This window comes from Coturnix japonica, chromosome 2 (assembly GCF_001577835.2).
Source record: "Coturnix japonica isolate 7356 chromosome 2, Coturnix japonica 2.1, whole genome shotgun sequence".
Classification (NCBI taxonomy): domain Eukaryota; kingdom Metazoa; phylum Chordata; class Aves; order Galliformes; family Phasianidae; genus Coturnix; species Coturnix japonica.
Genome location: NC_029517.1, coordinates 91,163,721 through 91,183,726, shown reverse-complemented (window position 1 = coordinate 91,183,726; position 20,006 = coordinate 91,163,721). Strand labels below are relative to the sequence as shown.

Below are 20,006 nucleotides of genomic sequence, written 5' to 3'. Positions count from 1 at the left end.
GAAATGTCAGTCTGCACCACAAGGTACGGAGAACCTTCAGAAGGACATAGAAAATTGTAATAACAATTACAGTCACTTGCTTATGAAAACAGAGAACAATTCTGCTCTTCTGCAATTTTTAAATAACTCTCTTAATGAGAAAATTAGCTTAATTAAGGGGAACCAGCGTGACAACCAGAAAATACAGAGAGATTTGCGTGTACTCCGGTATAGTCTAAATGTCATGGATAAAGATGTGAAGAATATTCAAGATGGCTTGAATAGTTGCAAGGAACAACTTCTGGGGGTCAACTCTACCTGTAGAAAAACGCAAAGAGGTGTCTACCGGAAAATTGATCAAATGCAGAAGACGTTTGCAAATCAAACCATGCATCCTAGCGATAATTGCTGCAGTGAAGTCAGAGAGAGAATAGAACAATTAAATGACCAAATCCTCAATGATCGTAGCAAGTGTGAAGAAAAGACCCATGGTGTACAGGATGGTGTTCCAGATGTTGAGAGCAGAGTCTTGCGTGTTGAAAAGGTTTGTGGCAAGCTGGACTCTGTCTCAGGTAGCTTGCAGAAGATAAAAGAAGGTCTAGATAAGCACGTGAGCAGCTTATGGAACTGCATACGTGAAATGAATGGAACTATATCATCTCATTCCAAAGATATTTCTGGCCTCAAAAATTCCGTCCAGCGGTTTTATAGTCAGGTCTCTAAAATCACCACAGACATGGAAGGCATGCTGAAATCGCAGTCTGACACAAGTAAGTTTTCCTGCTTTTTAAATGCTGTTTTATTTGCTTTTAACAGGACTTCTTTTCCGAATACATCTAGAGTAACTAAAGAAAGGAGGAAAAAATTAATATCGCGCCATTTCTGCTTTGTTTTTACAACAGCTGCAATTTTGACTCTTTGCTTTAGAACACCATAGAAAATTGGACTGTTTTTTAAAGGCATTCTTAAAAGATGTACCATGTGCTTTCATGTGTACTTTAAGCCAGAATGAAGGGAGAAGAAAAAGTAATCTTTTTAGATAGTGAATTGAAAATGAGTTGTAGTTAATAATTGTCTGTGGGTGTTATTCCAGTTAATGTTATTCAGCTTTATTTTTTGTATGTGTGTATGTATGAGATTATGTGTGAGAATCTCCCGGTTGATTTCTCAAAGGGAATTTAAGGGTAAGCTGAGAAAACTGAGGACAATGGAATTTAAATGTATGATAAGAAAGATCCCCTGTAAGTTTTTTCCACAGCATGTGTTAATAATTATAACTCAGCATCAACTCTTTTATATACAGCTTTCACAAACAAGCTCTGGCGTATTTTGTTGTGGCAATTTAACACTTCATAGCCCTGCCAGAAGTTTGCATTCCCACAGTGTAGTTGGCAAGCTGAAAACATGCTTATGACACCACTGGCAATGTTTCCATACCTCAGCCAATTCTGTTAGTTGTCCAACTTGTTAGCTTAATGTACCTTCCCAGTGAGTTTCAAGTTTGCATTAGAGTGGTTAAGAGGCAGAGGCACATCCTCTTTGGCTCATATTACCATGAAATGGTGACTTCTACAGGTCAGTGAACCTAGCCATGATGGTTTAGAGACCTTGCCAAGTGCCAGTCACTCTCCTCTGCAGTTCTTGCCTAAAATTTCAGCAATGTTTCTTGAAAGAGTCAAAGTTTACCAAAGGAAGTTGGTTTCGTGTTTCCACAAGAAAAAGAATATAGGAAGTATATGCTATTCTGACATTTCACTTTTCAGTTGGTTGTATAGCGCAGGAGATGCTTCTCGTTTTAACTCTATGTACATATGAGGTAAATTTGACATAAGGCAAATTGCTGTGTCAAAATTGAGATAGAGGTGCCATGTTTGGGGCTGGCCAGTCCTGCTGGAGTGCTGGAGGGAGGGATCCAGGGAGATAATTCCTGGATGCAGTTGGTGCTTTCATGGGACAGAATGCATTCAGGTGGTGAGAGAGCAGTAGGAAAGAGGCCAATTTCTGTGTCTGGCTCTAAATCTGAGGAAAAGGCACTGATAAAAAACCTCATAGGTTGCTGGAGCTGGTGGTGGTTGGGAGAGATCTGATGCGTAACTGAGAGCGTGCTTGTGTGCATGGAAAAGTTTCTTCGGGAAAGATCCAAAGTAATTTCAGTGGGGAAGAATGCTTCTTCCACCCCCAGGCAAAGACTTGAAAGCTTGGGCTAGACATGTTTGTTCTGAGTGTTTGATTAAGACCAAATGCACTGCAGTACTTGACACAGAATTCCTTCTGAGGTGAGAAGCTCTTGTATTAAGTACTAATTATTATTATTTCTTCTAAATTCTCTTCCGCTAAAGGCGGAAGTGAGGAGGAATAGAAGAGGTCTGTAATTCTTGGATACTCTTAGTAAAATCTGGTCTCAACCTCTATTACAGCATTGTAAGGCATTAAAAAGCCTTAGCTTACCTGGGCTGCCATAGTATAATTCAGTTTCAGAGCAGAGCTTTTCTCTGCATCCATCACTGGGTTTTAAGTACCCAGGGAGAAGCTGGGCTGTTAGAGCTTGGAAGTGCGAGTAACCTGGGTGTCTGGTTCTGCTTCAGGCTGCCTCTGGCCTCTCAAGGATTCATCTGTTGATCCTCAAATGTTTCCAATTAAAATAATACTGTCTAGCACAGCAGTCTGGGTAAATTTTGATAATTGGAGGTCCAGAAAGATTTTGGCAAAGGAACATTCTTGGGAAGCGGTTTGGGAGCCCCATTATGGGAGCTGGGCACAGCTTTAAGTTTTAATTTTTACTTTCATGATCAGTGTGACTGCAGGATCCTCTCTGATACCTCTGCTAGTTGGAAAGAAGGTTTTCAGTTCTGGCTGTAGATCAGTGCTAAATTTCTTCTGTGCTGTTTGCCAATGTATCGTAGCATTCAAGTGATATCATTCGACTTCTGAAGGACCAGAACAGAAACAACTCATTACTAATACAGTTGTTAAGGGTGGTAAGGCAAGGATACATCAGAAGGAATGCAACTTCAACTCTTATCACTGAATTTAAGAGTGTTGCTATATTTTCTTCAGATTTTTTATTTTTTTTTTCTATTCAGATGTTTTGAGTTCAGAGCCCAAACTAAGACACCGTGTTAGAGAATGGCTGCACGTTGACAGCACATAGAGACCCAGAGTCCAGAAACATATGGTATTAGTTTGGGTTTCTGGTGAAGATTGCATAACTTTGTTCTGTTAGCATTAAACAAGGTGATGGCAGGTGGTGATCTGCTCCAAGCACATAAATGACTGTGTATGATGTATTTGCCAAGGTAATGCAATCCAGCCGTGGTTTGTCCAAAGTAAAATGGTTGCTGCTCCCAGCTCCTCCTCTTATACTGTAAGTCCTTGCAGAAGAGCTTCTCTTGTGGTCTGTGTCTCTGTGCAGACACGATTACTCTTCAAATGTTGTGAAACTAAAAGTAGCGTTAAAGTCAGCGGTTTCTTTTTTGCTGCTGGCTTTTCATACAGATTCATGAGACTTTTTGGTGGGTGGAAGTGTAGTCTTATAGCCAGCTGCTTGTAGTTTGCTTTGGATACTGTTATTTGACCTGAACTGCAATTCCTCTGACGATTATCCCTGTAGAAGAGTCTGAAAAATAACAGCTAAATATCATCTGCTGAACTTACAGCCTAAGAAACAGACTGTGCTCTCTGCATTACGTCAGTGAGGGACAGCATTAACTGTTAGCTTTGTATCATAAATGAAGATCATAGAATCACAGAATGGTTTGGGTTGGAAAGGACCTCAGAGCCCACCCAGTCCCACCCCATGCCATGGGCAGGGCTGCCCCCCAGCAGCTCAGCTGCCCAGGGCCCCATCCAACCTGGCCTTGAGCACCTCCAGGGATGGGGCACCACAGCTTCTATGGGCAGCTGTGCCAGCGCCTCACCGCCCTCTGAATAAGGAATTCCTTCCTAACATGAAACCTAAATCTCTCCTCTTTTTAGTTTAAATTTAGGGCAGAGAACTCATGCTAATATACAATATCAATATGGTTAGAACATTTTTACTGTGCTGAAATGAGCATTTAGGCAGGAACTTTTTTTTTTGTTAATTCCATTCTTAATGTAGACATAATTCAGCTTCACACTTCAGAGGATCTTGTATCTTTTAATCTAGGACTTCATTTATATGAATACATCATAATTCCTATAAAGGATTTAGAACTGGAACAGATCTCAAATGTAACTGTGTCAGCCCTGATGTCATATGCATTGGCTGCCCTGCTGGAAAACTCTCTTAATGGTATCTCTTCTTTTTAAACAATAAAGGCATTTTGGGCAAGTGATATCCTGGGGTTCTGCCTTTGTTGTTAGAAAATATTAGTAATGAGAGTACTTGGAATTATTAATTCATTGCTTTTCAAAGGAGAAGGAAAAAAAGTCATTCAGCCAGTGTCCATTTACTCTTCAGTGGAATATTTTATTTCATGGTAATGCTCAAGGCTTGGATATGAACAAGACTGCTCTGTGCTCGGTGCTGTTTGAGTGCGGAGTAGAAGGAAGAGATGTGAGGAGGGGGGATTGACAGGAAGGAAGGAGGAAGAGCACAAAGCAGAGATGAAAGTTCTGGTGGGAGGCAGCTGTGAAATATGGGCCAGCTTGGTGCAGGAAGTTGACTAGCTGGACTAATGGGGGTGTTCACAGGTTGCTTTGACTGTTGTTTTTCCCATCCCTGTGACACAGGCTGGGGAAGTGGGCAGTCTGTAACATTTCAAGAGTGGTGTGGAGTTTTGTCCATGTGGCTCAGTGGAATTTGGTCTTGAGTCAAGCTCCAGTTAATTTTGAAATATTTCCATCAATGTGCATGCAGCAATTCTATTTGGGGCAAATAATTCTCAGTTATTTTCTTCTTCGAATGTTCCTAAGGGCAACCAGAGGCACCACGCCAGGCAGTGCCACCGAGACCTCCGCTGCAGCCCCAGCCTGGCACACCGCTGCTGCCTTCCAGGCCCAGGATCCAGCCCCCACGGCACCGGCCCCCGCTGCAGCCGCCACAGCCCAGGCCTGCACGCCCAGCACTGCCTGGCTCAGCCCTAACTCCATTCCTGCCTGGCACGACCGGGATCATCCTGGAAGCTGGGGAGGCTGGACCTCCTGGCACGGTGCTGATGTCAGGGAGAGGCCGGCTGAGGAGCGTGGATGGTCAGGCTGGGCAGAGCACCATGCCCATTGCGGAGGGGTACGCTGGAGCACCAGGTGAGAGCCAGTTTTGTTGCTTTTGCCAGGGCTGTGCAGAGCATGATGTCAGCAGGGCTGACATAAAATTCTTGGTGAGTACAGCAGCATTTGCTACTAGGGAAACTCAACTTTTCCTTCCTAATGTGCTTATAGTGCATTAGAATAAGAATTCAGTTTTCTTTGCCACAGCCACCCCAGCATGATGACTATCTGAGCGTTTTGTAGGGGGTGCTGTTTGTTAACTATTTCAGTAGGCTATTTTATGGTAACAGAGGATATCTTTTTAGAAGAATGCAGCAATACTTTGTCATGATGTACTCAGTTACATACCACACAACTCATACTGCTTTTGTTTTTCAGGATATCCAAAGTTATCTCCTCCAACCACAGACTCACAAGGTAAGACCATTGTTTCCTAGAGATTCTTCACACAGGTGCTTTATTTCAGACTCTGGAGAGATTTGGCTGGGAGAACAAAATGACGTTGAGGAAAATAGGACACATTTTTACTCTATCCGAGCATTAAGGGGAGTTTCTGCCTTTGTTGAAAAGATGACAACGTGTCCGTGACATAAGTGAAAGCAGGAGTGCTCCAACTGTTCACCACCATTTAAAAAGATGTAAAATGCAGTTTTCTGGGTTGGATGCGGCTTTATTATAATTGTTCATATTATAATTCATTGATGGATTTGCATGATAAACAGGTGTGTTACCTTTGTGTGGGAGACACTAGTTGGCCTTAATAAATATGTTGATGGGGTGCTGCCTGCCCCACAGCCCCATACCCCAGGTATTATCAAAGCCTTGTGAATGATATCCTGCGAATATTCCAAGTGAATATTCCCACCCTTCCTTCACAAAGAGTGATTTCATCTAAGTCTGTTTAAGGAAGTATCAGAAATAGATAATGAATTAAGGCTCAGTGGCATCCAAAATCCTGACTTGGGGTTTTAGTTTAGTAGCCTTAACAAAATCACAGGTGCACTTCATCAAGACTGATCTGGGGACTGACAAGAAGAGCTGTGAAGTGTTGATGTCATAATTCTGATGTTTATACTTTCTAATTAAAAATCTATTAGAGCCTTGAAGCAATCTTGAGAATTGCAGTTGGCAAGAACAAGCAGCAGCAGATAAGGCTTCTGGAATAGGATGTGAAGTGAAGAAAAGCTCATTTATCTTGATGCCAGCAAAGTCAGTATAAATGCCTAGATTTCTGTGATAAATGAAATTCCTGGGGGTTTATTCTTCTTTATACAAACTTCTGCAGTTACAGGCAGCAGTATTTTAATAGGTTTATGCTAAAACCGGATGAATTTATGCATGTTAAAAATGTTAGAAGGGCAGGGTGGAGTAGCTGGTGTGCATGATAGCTGCTTGGTAGAACGTGTTACAACAAAGGGTATCACCCTGAGATCTACAGAGAGGCAGGCTCAACCAAGGAGTTATTTTTCCTATCTATGCCTCTGAAGACTATCTCAGTATAAGACACACCTGACAATCTGTCACACTTCACCCAAAATGCCCTGCAAACCATGAGGTCAGGTAAGGTCATAGAAAGCAGTTATTATGGTGTGGTACAGATGTGATGTGGCACAAAGAGCTATTTTACTTATTGGAGTTGGGGCATTTACACCCACTGACTGTAATCATATGGATGGGGAATGCTTATAAATAGCAGTGACAGAGAGCTCTTCGGGGCAGAACACAGCAGTTGACAGAGTTATAGAAATTAACAGCTGAGAAAGGGAAGATTTGGGGTTTATTGGAGGAAGGACTTAGGTAAGACACTGAGGAGTCTTTTATACCTAAAGCAAGTAGGACTACAGTTGATGACGTTATTGTCAGTCTTCTACATTTTATGATGCTGAAATTGTAATTTGAACAAAGATCAAACCCTATACTATAGAATCATAGAATCACAGAATTGCTCAGGTTGGAAAAGACATTAAACATTATCTAACCACAACCTAACCATACTACCCTAACTTGATTTGATGAAAAAGTGTACTGGGTACATGAATTCTCCTTCTGTGCTTATAATGGATTCTCTTACTTAGCTCTGTCTTTTGATTGTTTGACTGGGAACAAATTCTAGTTATTACATATTAATGATTCAGTGCAGTGGAAGGCATTGCACCGGTGGTTGTGTTTTGTCACTGCTTGTATGAAGAAACAGCATAATTCAAAGAAACAGACTTCAAGGCCTGGGTAGAGGACAGATATTTGTGCAGGGAACAGTAGGTCAGCTGCGGGGCAAACCTTTCCTGGCTGAGATTTGTAAAGCAGAAGCAGTAAGAGAAACAGGTGACTTTAGCAGAGCTCACAGGCCTTGTGAAGCTTTTTCTCTGTCAAGCTATTTCTTCATGAGGATGGTGTATGCGATTCCTAGCTTTCAAATGCTTTGAAGCTTTTCTTGCTGATTTCTTTGTAATCCCACATCACAAGCTGCAGTGAGAGCGTGGAGGTTCCAAGCCCAGCTCTTGTCTGGAGAAACTGATCTCTGGGTGAGGAAAAGCATTTGCAGGTGGGGATGTGTGGGAGGTTGGATCACTTCTCCATAAGGCTGAGAGATATTGGTAGGACTTGTGAAAGCTTCTAACAGGCACAGCTCCAGCTGGAAATCATAGATTGTCCTGTGTTGGAAAGGACCCCAAAGATAATGTAGTTTCAACCCCTCTGCTGTGTGCAGGATCACCAACCACTAGACCAGTCTGCCCAGAGCTACATCCAGCCTGGCCTTGAATGCCTGCAGGGATGGGACATCCACAACCTTTAAACTAATCTACAGGATATTTAGAGGCATTTAAGACTTCTTCTTAGACCAGTACTCATAAAACCGAGCTGATGGCTCAAAAGAACAAGGCTGCAGATCTGAAGCAACTTCAGCAGCATAATCTAAAGTCTATTCAAGCAGTTATTGTCAGTGCAGGAAAACCTAAAGGAAGCTGTGGTGAGCCAGGACAGGAGTCACTTCCCCGTCCGGATGGTACGTAGGTGCTGTGAGTTGCAGCACAGCGATTGCAGGCAAGCTGAAGAGTTTGCACCATCTGTACTGTGTGGCTGTAGGTGAGAGGAACCTGTCTGAGTCAGTTGGTGAGAAGTTAGCTGATGTCCATTAACAGTTGGTTTGAGTATCAGAGTAAGCTGAGAGTAGAAAGTCATGTTAAAGTGCTGGAACTTTGCAGGAGCTCCTTAAGTAGACTTCCTGCAATTCATTTGGGTCCTTTCAAACAACTTCATCTCAGTTCAAAGGAGCTCCTGCACGTGCACTGGCAGCTAAAAGGGCTTCTGTCTCATGCTCACAAAGCAGGCAAAGTACTGAATGAGATTTCTGAAGATACACGAGGCATCTGGTTAATAGCCCCAAAGGGAACTGCTGGTGGTTATTTGCATCTCCTTCCCTTAAGTGCCCCTGTGTCTATGCCAAGTTACTCTGAAAAAAAGAAGAAAGAAAAAGTCTAGCACAGCATTGATATATTCTCTTTTTAGATTTGTCACTTCTTCTGTATTGAATTGAATGGTTGTATCATTGGTTGCTGATGGGCACTGTGAAATTGAGAGAAAGAGGAAACAAACATTTATTTTAAGGGAGGCAGAGCAAGGAGCAAGGGCTGGTACAGCACAGAGGTGGCATGGATCCTAATCTGAATAGGGAAGGCCGGAAAAGACCTAAAAGATCATCCAGTCCAACCATTCACCTAATACCAATAGCTCTCACTAAACCATGTCCCTCAGCACAAACCCCCAAAAGGAGAAGAGCCCCAGTGATGGTTCTGTTTGTTGGAATACCTGCTACTTTTGTAGATGTTTTCATGCCTCTTTAGCAGAGGAGATCAGAGCTGTATGCAGCTTCTCAACTTAACTAGGAAAGCTGGCACGAGCTATAGACCTTCAGCACTTCAGTTGCCACTGTGATGGTGATATAGAGCAGATATAGTCCAGAAGCAGCCTGAATCCCATGGAAATTTTATAGCAGAGGCTTGCTGAATTCAGGTAGGACAGGATTTCCACTTGCAGCATTTATGAGCCACATACCTCTTCCTTAGAAGGAAAAACAACGCGTAGGCAATGCCAGTTTTCTGACTCCTCAGCCAGAGCTGGGAGGCTGTGGCCAAGGGGGAAGTGTTACAGAACTCAGTTAATGTCTTTTTTTATGGTGAGGCACCTGGGGCCTGGGCCAGCAGTACGTATTCTGCTAATTCTGGCATCCCTCAAGGGCTAGGCTGAGTCGGGTACCTGTGGGAACAGACACACTGGATTATAAACCATTACAGGAAAAGGCTTTGTTGCCCTGAAGGAACCCTAAGTCATGTTCTTACCCGTTTTAGGACCTGCTGCTGCTGCGGCCTCTCTGGTGTCCTTTTCAGCCGGGCTGACGCAGAAGCCTTTCTCCAGTGATGTTGGTGTGGTTCACTTTAACAAAGTGCTTGTGAATGATGGGGATTATTACAACCCCAATACAGGTAACAGATAAAGAATGGACTTAAGTCTTAAGTGTACATCCCCGTGGTGTTGGTACTTCCTGCATGTTGAGCTTGGAAGTTTTAAAATGAACGGTAATGGAAGAGTCCTGTAGCTCAATACTCCCCTTTCCATTCGTAACTGCTTCCAGTTGGTCAGCTGCCTGAGCTGATCCTATCACAGTTATCCATGTGAGCAATGGGCAGCCCATGTTGCTTTGTGTTTGTCATTGTGCATAAAGTGCTTGGGCTTCTCTGTGTTGACCAACTCAGACAAGCTCAGCCTGTCTCTCTCCCGCAGGCATTTTCACATCGCCGTATGAAGGGCGCTACCTGATCACAGCAGTACTGGCTCCAGAGAGGGATGAGTACGTTGAAGCAGTGCTTTCTGTCTCCAATGCAAGCGTTGCTCAGCTGCACACGGCTGGGTACAGAAGGGAACTGCTAGAATACCACAAACCCTACTCGGGGAAACGGACCTGTGGTGGTCCTGGAACTTTCCACCTTGTTCTTCACCTCAAAGCAGGAGATGAAGTAAATGTCGTTGTAACAGGAGGCAAACTGGCCTACACAGACTCTGACGAAATGTATTCCACGTTCAGTGGGGTTCTCCTCTATCCTTCTATTTCCCATGTTTAGGTCCACCGTCAAACAGGAGAGAAGGGTAAGATATTCCGAAGAAATTAAGTGTAATAAAATTCAAAGCTTTAATATATTCAGTTTATATATTTGATTTCAGTGATGAGTTTGTCTATAATGAAACCTTTTCCTTGTCCCTGGTTACCAGAGGTAGCTTCAGCAGACCTGGTTCTGTAGCCAAACTGGTTCTTTCCCAAGTCCTTGTTTACCTGTACAGACAGAACAGCTGTTAAACAACAATTGCATTCTGAGTAGACACTTCTCCACTGTGCTCTTATCCCCTGTTAAATACCCTTTTCAGTTTTATCCCCAGTTTATCTCTACCAGCATCCCAAGTGTATCAGAGTTTACATCCTAGCTGAAGTTTACAGCTGCAGTCAGCTATTTTTGTGCTTTCAGTAAAGCAGGGACAAGAAAGTGAGATTCTACAGGACACCATCAATGACTTCCTAGTCCTCGTGTTCTTTAGCAATACGTTGTGTCAGTACGTTCTCACAAACCAAAAAGCAGTCGCTAACCACAGTGGTGCAAAGCAGAACAATGTCTGCATCAGGTTCTTTTTTCCCCCCCTTAAGGACCAAGTGCAAAGCTTAGAGAAGGGATGAGTGACTCCAGCACTGTGCAAGGAGGAGCATCCCTTGCCCCAGCTTTTCACTGGGTGGGTGAAAACTTAACTTAAAAACTTTTCACAGTGCTGTTTTCTGGAACTCCTACAGTATTTGCATTACAAAGGTTTTTTTTTTTTCTTCTTTGTTGCACTGTAAAAGATAAGCCAGAGGAAAAGCAGATGATATGGGAAAACAGACTTTTTAGCCAGTACTGTCCAATGTACAAACAACGTGCCAGTGGCACTGACTTTGCTTTAGCAGCCTCCTGCTTCAAGTCAGCTTTGTTTCACCATTCAGCATCAGTTGCTATGGGTGGAGCAACTTTCCTCTTAGCTTAAGCCCATTCAGTGCAACGTTTTCTTTCTCCCATCAGCTGCTTCTCAGCGAAGGCAAAAAAGATGGTGTTTTTGTCTCTTTAGAGTTAACATTTTGAGCTCCTGTATGGCTGGAAAAAAAATCTTACCCTTGCTTTGGTAAGGGCAGGACTATTCACTGCCATCTATATGTTATATAAGATGATGGTCTTTTCATAGTCCTGCCCAGAGTTGTATTTATCATCATAGTGATTTGTGTAGTACATTTTCCTTCTTACAAATCCAGAACAGCTTCTCATAGCACAGATCAGATGATCCCTTTACGTGAAGGAAGAACTTGTGCTTTAAGTCCTCAACTGAAGCCTTTCCCATCTAAGGAGGAGGTCAAATGAACCCTTGCCTTCACTGCATAGTTTTGGAATAGATACTCCCCAATAACACTGTTTCCAGGCGATGAGATGGGGCTGTCCCACAACAAATGATCACATCCTGGAAGTTGATCTGCCTTAGAGAAAAGCAGACAGAAAAAGCTGTATCCCCACAGGAGCTCTGCGTCAGTGCCTTTGCAGATAGGAAGGAGCACAGGAAGGAAATGGCCAGCAGATTTTTAAAGCATGTGGATGAGGAAGGTCTCTCGGCACCTGATTTTCAGCAGTTGGGGTGTTGCTGCTAAGAAGGAGGTAGGGCTGGATGTATTCTATAGCAGGGAGGCTGCTGGTGCAGAAGCAGCTGTAAGCAGCAGCCAAAAGCACCTGGCACACTTGGCAGCCTGGGGACTGGAGCCAGCCTCTTTCCCTGCCCTGAGCTTGTCCTGGTCTGTTCCAGAGCCATTAGAATGCAGTTAGAAACTGCTTGCCTGTTCAAGACTGTCTTTTCCTCTGTTCTAATTCAACAGCCCACTGTTCTCCCACACCTTCTCAAAACCAAAGGGAAATTGACTGGAAAGATTCCTTCTTTGTCTTTCTGAAAGCCAGTTACATCAACTGTATATTCTGATTCAATTTCTCATTATATACGAAAGCCATAGAGGCGTTTTTCCTTTTAGGATATTTTCTCCTCTCCTCAAGAAAGCTGTGTGCTCTAAGAAGTTGGCTGCTGTCTCTGTGTGACTCAGTATTGTTGCATTTTGGTGCCTGTTCTAAAAATGACTCATGGAAACAAACAAAACGAGCTGAGTGCCTGGGGAGTCCCAGCTGGCAAACACCACCTCTTCAGTGTTTGCTTTTTCCCCTCCAAGTGAGGAATGTTTTTAAGAATCAGCGGCGAAAGTTTAGCATTGGAGCTGTGCAGGATTCGGCACCTGATTCTCACCTAACTGCTTCTCCAGGCTGCTACCTCCAGCACACACATCCTCCTGAGCACAGCACCCTCATGGCACAGCAATGTCTACTGCCAGGAACCTCCTCCTTGCACCTGGGATCTGAGAGTGATCCCATACAGTGCAACACGACCAGTTTTCATATGCAGCTGTAAAGCATTTTCTAAACTATACCACAGCAGGAGTGGCTCTCGGGGTGTATTTTGAGAACAACTTTTAGGGATAGTTTCCCATTCACTATCTTCTCAGAGCTTTCAGGGCATAATACCTGCCCAGCTGGGAAGATTGAGATGCTGTAAGGTAGGAAAGGGGGAATCAGATCCATCTGCTGCTTCAGTCAGAACCTGATTAAAACATAAAGGCAATATTCTTCAGTAAATCAAGCAAAACTATCTGTTGTCCCTGTGCTTCTGTTTCCTATCAGAACAGGACAGACCAGCAAGCTGACAGCCAGAGAACGTACCTCTGCTCCAGCCAAACTCACTGCATCCTAGAGCAGATGGGAAAGGCAGCAGAGAGCCAAACAAACCTGTAATTGCAAGAAATCATAGGCAAGCTTGGAGCAAAGCAAGAAGGCAAATTTTCACCACAAAACATATGAAACTACCTCATTAATTTAATTTGCCGTTAAGACTTAGGAAACAGACATTACTATACCGACCACTCAGAGTAGTGAGGATTTTCTACAGCATCCCACCCTACGGCCATTCAGTGTACCACAGGTTACTTGCAGCCGTTCTGCACAGTTCTACTGATGGAGCATCCGATGAGCCTGATGAGGATAACCAGCTATTCCAGGACCACTACAAACAGCCAAAGAAACACAGCTGTAAGTAGAAGGCACGGAAGGCAACTTGAAACAAAGTGCATGCCGAGCCCTCACTAGAGCCTGAAAAGGCCCAAAGGCACAGGGAGCACACAAAGGGCTCTTCAGCTGTAAGCTGGAGATTAGTATCAGAAGCAAATTGCTTCCTGGGGATATTTCCTGAGGAGTTGGATTTGATGACCATAATGGACCCCTTCCAACTCAGGCTATTCTATGATTCAGGAGCATTGTATTTGCTAAGTAAGTCCTCACAGCACAGTGTGGTAGTGGATATGGATATTTACACCAGAACCACAAATGCTGTCACACTGTCAGCTTGGGGATGGAAGGAACATTTGCTTCCTTGTGGCTTGACTAGCAGCTATGCTTTGGTTCCAAGTTGCTCCAAGATAACGGCACAGAGAGCAGACTGTCCAGCACCAAGGATCAGCTGGGGCACGTCCTGTCGGCACGAGGCAGACTTGTAGTCAAGCCAGCTCTCCTACAGACTTGAGACAAGGTGTGAAATAACAGCTCTGCCAATCCTTTGTACGCAGGAGACTCCAAAGAACACCTTAAGACATGTTCATACATAAGCAGGTTTTGGCATTTATGCATTTTGCTATCTTGATTGTATTAGAAAAGTATTAATTTTTTTTCTTCAGCAAAGAACAGCTCATTTGAGTGTATGCTTTGTGTGCATATGTATACATACAAACACAGGTGTACAAAAACTGATACCCAGGAACAGGAATAAAACTGTTCAGTGGAAACCAACTGCTGCCATGTCCAAATAAAGCCTGCCTACTTTGTGATGTTGGTGCTCCTTTGCTTTCCCATGAACGCAGTCCTGTTGTAAGCTGAAATTCTTGCTCTCCACCACCTTTAGAACTTCAGGTTCTGGTTTCTTAGTCAAGTTTGCATATGTATATTTAATTTAGTGTTAGGCACTGGTACCGGTTTTGTGGTAGTACAGAAGTTCTGCCAACGCAGCTCTGAGCTGCCCTTGTTTCTGGCTATTTCAGTTAATCTCCAAATGGTTTGGGGAGAGTAAGTTTTATAAGAAGTCAGGACGAAATACGGACAGGTAGGAAGAGGGAGAAACAGTAAGAAAAGGGGTGGAAGAGAGTAACTGAGCAGGCAGAAACCGAGAAGAGCCTCAGATCTGCCACAGCCATCAGAACATAGTTAGGGCCACATGCCTCCCTTCTCCTTCACCGTGTGACTGTGGGAAAAGCGGAGGTTAACTCACACACAGAAGCCCAGCTGGGAAGGAAGAACGGAGCAAACTCTATGTAACAACACTGAGCCCTCACATGCTGGATGTAGGCACTGGAAGACCCAGGAACAGCTATGGAATTTCCACACACAGCCCTGCTGTGGCCTCCCCTTCTCGCCACCCTCCCCTCTCACAGGGAGGAGGCCAGGCCTGCCACCTCACAGGCAGATGGGCAGTGTTGTGAAGCACCCAGATGTGAAGAGAAGGTTTCTGTGCATGAGCAGAATCACAAGGCACTACAAATACACGTGGGAATTCTGCCACCGGAGCAGGAGATAAAACTAGCACTAAGCTCTGTCTGGGCAAAGGAGAGATAGAGTGCACTGGCAACAGCAGTGCCAGAGATAACACTCGATCAGTGATTCACACTTTGATGGAGATCTGTCATACATTTAACTCTGATTGAAGATTCTCTGTTAGACTGCTAGTCAGCTGCATTTACCCACAAGAGCAAGAGGCCAGGAAGGGTGAGTTTCTACCAAAAGCTTGAGATCCCCTTTTCCAAGATGACCTCACAATAATTACCTCAAGCAAATTAAACAGCTGTCTTGGAAGACAATACTTTGCCTTGAAAGGAAAAAGTTAGCTGCGACAGAATTAGGATAAAACTCCAAATTAGGGCAGATTTATGAGTGCTTACGCTACATAGTGGCTGGATTTTCTTCAAGGCAGATGGTGTGTTCCCAGGATGTATCTACGATTACAGCGCATCTGTTACCTGACATTAATAACGCATTTACTTTCATTATAGTTATAAGCAAACATTGGTATTGGCAGACATGTGAGTCTGATTACAGCAATAATTTGTCAGCTGTATAAATACTCCAGAAGTTAACCAAGTGCGAGAGAGCAAATGCATCGTTGTCCTTAGTAGAGCAACTCTAAACGTAAATATAAATGCAATTTAAATAAGCCAACATTCACTAAATTAGCGATACAAAAATACAATTCCTAGGTACAAACTGAAGAAAAAAGTAAGTTTAAGGTTGTTTATTGTGATAACATTGTTCTCAACATCAATATGCATTGCACTTCAGTGTGGGTTACTGCACCCGAGAGAGTCCAGTCTTAACAAAAACCACTATTGGTACGGTCACAGATTTGACAGCTTTAAACACGCTACCTTATTAGCGATTGGGTTGCCTGAATAATCAGATATTCCACATCTTCAATGTAAAAATGAAACAAACTATTAAAGAAGTTCTCCTATCCTCAAAACGAACCCAAATGTAACTTTCATCTGGAAATAATTAGCACTGTAAATAAAAAAATAAATCCCAAACAATTCCGTTCTATTCAACAGGATTCAACTCTGGAAACTAACACTACTTTAGGCAAAAGTGACACTTGAAAGGCTTCTCAAATCCATCATATATTTTTGACATTTCATTATCAATTCGCATTAAAGCCGTTTAAACAACTCTTATTTATATGACAGTATTTTCTGGAAGACTTGTATGAGATATTAACAGGAAATCTCATTTATTTTTGTCTTTACCATAAGCAGGTTCAGTGTTTGCTTCAGAAGTTCCGTAAGTAAGATGACACAAGCGTTAAAACCTTTCCAGTTGAAACATAAAACAAAGAAGGACAGGAAGCTGAGGATACACGAGCCATATTGCACATGCAGTTGGATACTGTCAGGGGTTAAGTCCAACCTCTTGAACCACAAGCATGCTTTGAATAGTAAGAAATAAATTAATCCAGAAATGTGAACCACTTAAGTTACTGATCTTTAAGTCATCACACCAATGGGTAACGTCTGAGTCACTAGCAAGTTCTGAATCGCAGTTCTCCTTTATATGTTCCCGGATAGGTATCACCGACTCAGCTTTTGAGATGGTTCCAACGCTAAGTGGATCTGCATCTTCAACAACACAGTCTTAACGGGGAGGTGCATGTGCTGACACACACATACACTTAGAAAGTTCCTCTTTCATAGAAAGAATATCTGACTTGCACCAGTTTTAAGTAAGTATAGCACAACTTGTTTTCAAACCCGATTTCAGGCCACTTCTCTCAACTAAGGTAACAAAGGACAGGCTAACACAGGCTCTGTATGTTCCCCCCTTCATATTAATATTGCAATACAAGCCTACAGTTTGGTAGTAATGAGATGTCTTTCCTTGTCAGTGAAGTGTCCAGTACTCCTAACTATGTAGGTATGCAACGACCAGTACAATAACCCATATTCTGTACGCAAGGAGGGTTAGAACAAGCTGAACAAAGCTTTGCATATGAGTCAAATTAAAAACAAAACAAAAACCAAATCAACCAACCTTACTTGTACCAGGAATACTCAAGAACACTTTTACATATCACCAGAAACCAAAAAGGGCAGCTGTTAACAGAGATTGGAAAGCAAAATCTTTAAGTATGCAACATCTTGGACATCCCTATACCGCAAAACAACAGGTCAGCAGAACGAGGAGCTCACTGTAGCCACATCCATATTCACATTATCTGCAATCGTATGCATTTGGTATGCTTGATACAATAATTCTCACTGCTGATCTCAAAATCAAGTTTCTCTTCTTACCAAACCAGAAAGATGAATAGAATTTAAGAATAAAATAATAATAATAACCAAAGTAAGAATGAACAAAGACACAGCCAAACCTTGGTAACAATCTGCACAGTTTGGAATCCCACTGCAAATAAACAGCATTTTTCTCAAAGCGTTCCCCCTTCCCCAAACTTACGTAACATCAAGGCCACCAAGAACAAGCCAGGGATGGTATGTAAGACTCTGACTTCCACAAAGGACTGCTTTAGCAGAGGCAGTCTCATCATCTTCATGAAAAATAGAATCTTCACACAGATTACTGCAACTTGCAATTAAAATATTACGTGGATTCTTAGATATCTTAAGGTATTTAAGTGAGTTAAAAGCTCAAATCCTGTTCATTCTCAAAGCACTTAGTGATCATGAAAATGTAAGTTTCTACAGAAACCCAGGGAGTAAAAGTTTAAAAAAGAAAGGAAAAGATTCATGGAATGATGTTTGCAAGCTTCTGACATAGTGCAAATAAAATAATGCAGTAGAGCAAAATATGCTTTCAGTTGAATCCCGTGAAATCCACTTAAACACTCAGTAGGTTGATGACAGGAGCAGGAATTTGCTGAAACTGTCACTGAATGTATTGTTCTCATTGTATAAGGATGCCCTTCAAGCCAGTTAACACACATGGCACACAGTGACAGTCAGGTGTATTTTAATTCCCATCCTCATAATCCCATTCTGACAGAGAACTTCCATGTGGATCCTGTTCCCTGACCCCCCTTCCTTTCTAATGCTTTACAGTAATATACTGGAATTTTATAAGAAAATAAAAGGAAATTTGATTTATATAGCAATCTTAAAATTAACTGCCCCCGTGCAATTCACAAATAGACTAGCATTAGGCTGGCGTTACATGAGAATGCTACGTTATGACTACTCAGCTTGATGAAGACAACGTTCCTGTGGGTGAGGTAAAATTCCCTAAATGCACTTCTGCATTTAGCGTAACAGAGATCATCTCCTACACCCAGGCCGAATAAGCTGTGACAGAAGGGCCTGGCCAAGCCATGTACCTCTCAGAAGCAGCCCTGGGTAGGCACTGCAGCAGTAGCCATACAAGTACCTTCTAGAGATGACTTTCTTTACACAACTCCCAGTGGCAAAGGTGAGAGCTCGGCCCCAGAGCCTGGCCAGGATCCTTGGTGCGCAGCCTCAGCAACTTCTTGCTTAAAAAGTGTGAGAAAAGCAGTCCCAAACTTTATGTGGGTGCTGTAAGTTTAAATGGCTGAAGGCATTAAGCCCTCAGGACTAGAAGCACATAATTCTCACCACAGACTTGTCCTACGGAGGTTAAATGTACTAACTCCACTTAAAAAGCAGAGCCACTTTTCTCTTGTTTTCAAGTATTTTTTGGAAAGAAAAATTAATTAGCAGTTTTCACAGCTGATAAACACTAGACCTGGAATGCAGTTTGTTCTCAGGCTCTGATCTGAACCTGAGGAATGACCAGCACAATGTTTGTGAATAAACCAAAAAGGAAAAAAAAAAAAGAAAAAAAAAGGTTTTATTCTGCTCTGCAGCATTTAACCATTCTTATACCTGGAATCTCACTATTGAGCCACAGTTCCTTCCAGCTAGTGATGATCTGCAATACAGAATTCTGGAAAGACCTGCAGTAGATAATTACAAAATTAAATACTATTTTTTTTAGTACAACAATTCCCTGAATATAATCTGAACATACTTTTTACTGGCCTACATAGCACACACACACACACCTCCATGATGAAAGTGAAATCAAAATGCCAGCTCCCCAGCTCTTAGAGAAACGTTCAAGATTTCTCTTGATGTAAAATTTAGCATGAAATAGTGCAGCCTGAAAGCAACAAAAGCAACAAGTATCTGACGATAGCTTTCATTTTAACAAGCTTATGAAAGTTTAAGCATTGCATATTAAAAAATAAAAAGCAGCAGAGTTAGTTTGAGCATGAGCTGTACAAGAGCAGCGTCGCACATGTGACAGAAGACATATTTACATTGAAAGGTGAATTCTGTGTCTTCACACTGTCAGCCTAGTAATGGCCACACATTTTCTGTATTTTAGTGGAGAAAGAGCACACCATATTCGGTTCTGCATCCTCTGCAAAAAAGTCTAATTGCCCATCTGAACATTAGACCGTGGTTTTTATTAATAGGTCTGACATTCTATTTGGCAGTTTCCGTATACTTTTTGGCTTCGTTTTAGAAAATATACTATTAAGACTAATACAAAAAGATCTATGCTTACAATAAGGTCTGACTGATGAAAATGCAAAGTCACTCAGCATTTAGTTGCCACGAAGCACTTGGGTACCATGGCCATCAATGACAGACCAATCTCAAGTGCCTCAGAACAGGTATACAAAGACAGGCAGTAAAGAAACAGACAAGAAAAGAAGTAATCAAAAGCCCACAAAAAACTGGACAGCAGCTTTGCATTTTCTTCGTCTTACACCAACGGAGTTAAAGTGATTCCTTTACTAAGACTTATGGTACCAGTATTTAAATTAGCATCTTCATTAACAAAGTTCTTCACATTTAAACTGAAGTCGAATAGCTGAATACGAAATTCCATTTCTAGGTGACAAGTATTCAGGCCAGGTCTTCCATGTTAAGTTCAGGAAGAGGATCTCTCCAGTAGCAAAAGGAGCTAAATTCTGGGCACGGAAATGCAGAACTCTGTTCTTTATTAAGCAATGGGAACACATGTTCCACAAGCTCACTTAGTCTGTAATACCTATATTAAAACAAAAGAAAAGAAAAACCATTATTTAACAGTCTAGCCACTGTTCAACTGTAGCCAAAAGAGCTTTACAAGTCTAGACCAGAAAACTAAGTATTATCTAATGCTACT

General features: G+C 42.4%; 2 protein-coding genes across 7 annotated transcripts in view; one reads left to right on the top strand and one right to left on the bottom strand.

The window, feature by feature from the left end:
* EMILIN2 (elastin microfibril interfacer 2) overlaps positions 1–14,146 on the top strand; it is a 29,913-nt gene extending 15,767 nt beyond the window's left edge. The window contains 5 exon segments of the mRNA XM_015855252.2: positions 1–749; positions 4,876–5,205; positions 5,548–5,586; positions 9,516–9,650; positions 9,949–14,146. Coding sequence (XP_015710738.2) covers positions 1–749; positions 4,876–5,205; positions 5,548–5,586; positions 9,516–9,650; positions 9,949–10,286 — 1,591 coding nt within the window. The 3' untranslated portion in view covers positions 10,287–14,146.
* A 1,441-nt stretch (positions 14,147–15,587) lies between these two features.
* Positions 15,588–20,006, bottom strand: part of LOC107310014 (phosphatidate phosphatase LPIN2-like) — a 110,872-nt gene continuing 106,453 nt past the window's right edge. For 5 of the 6 annotated variants that reach the window (XM_015855245.1, XM_015855246.1, XM_015855247.2 and 2 more), the window contains one exon: positions 19,574–19,889. In XM_015855245.1, coding sequence (XP_015710731.1) covers positions 19,745–19,889 — 145 coding nt within the window. In that variant the 3' untranslated portion in view covers positions 19,574–19,744. Of the gene's footprint in view, positions 19,890–20,006 lie in introns of all 6 variants that reach the window. The other variant, XM_015855244.1, reaches the window with a different exon arrangement.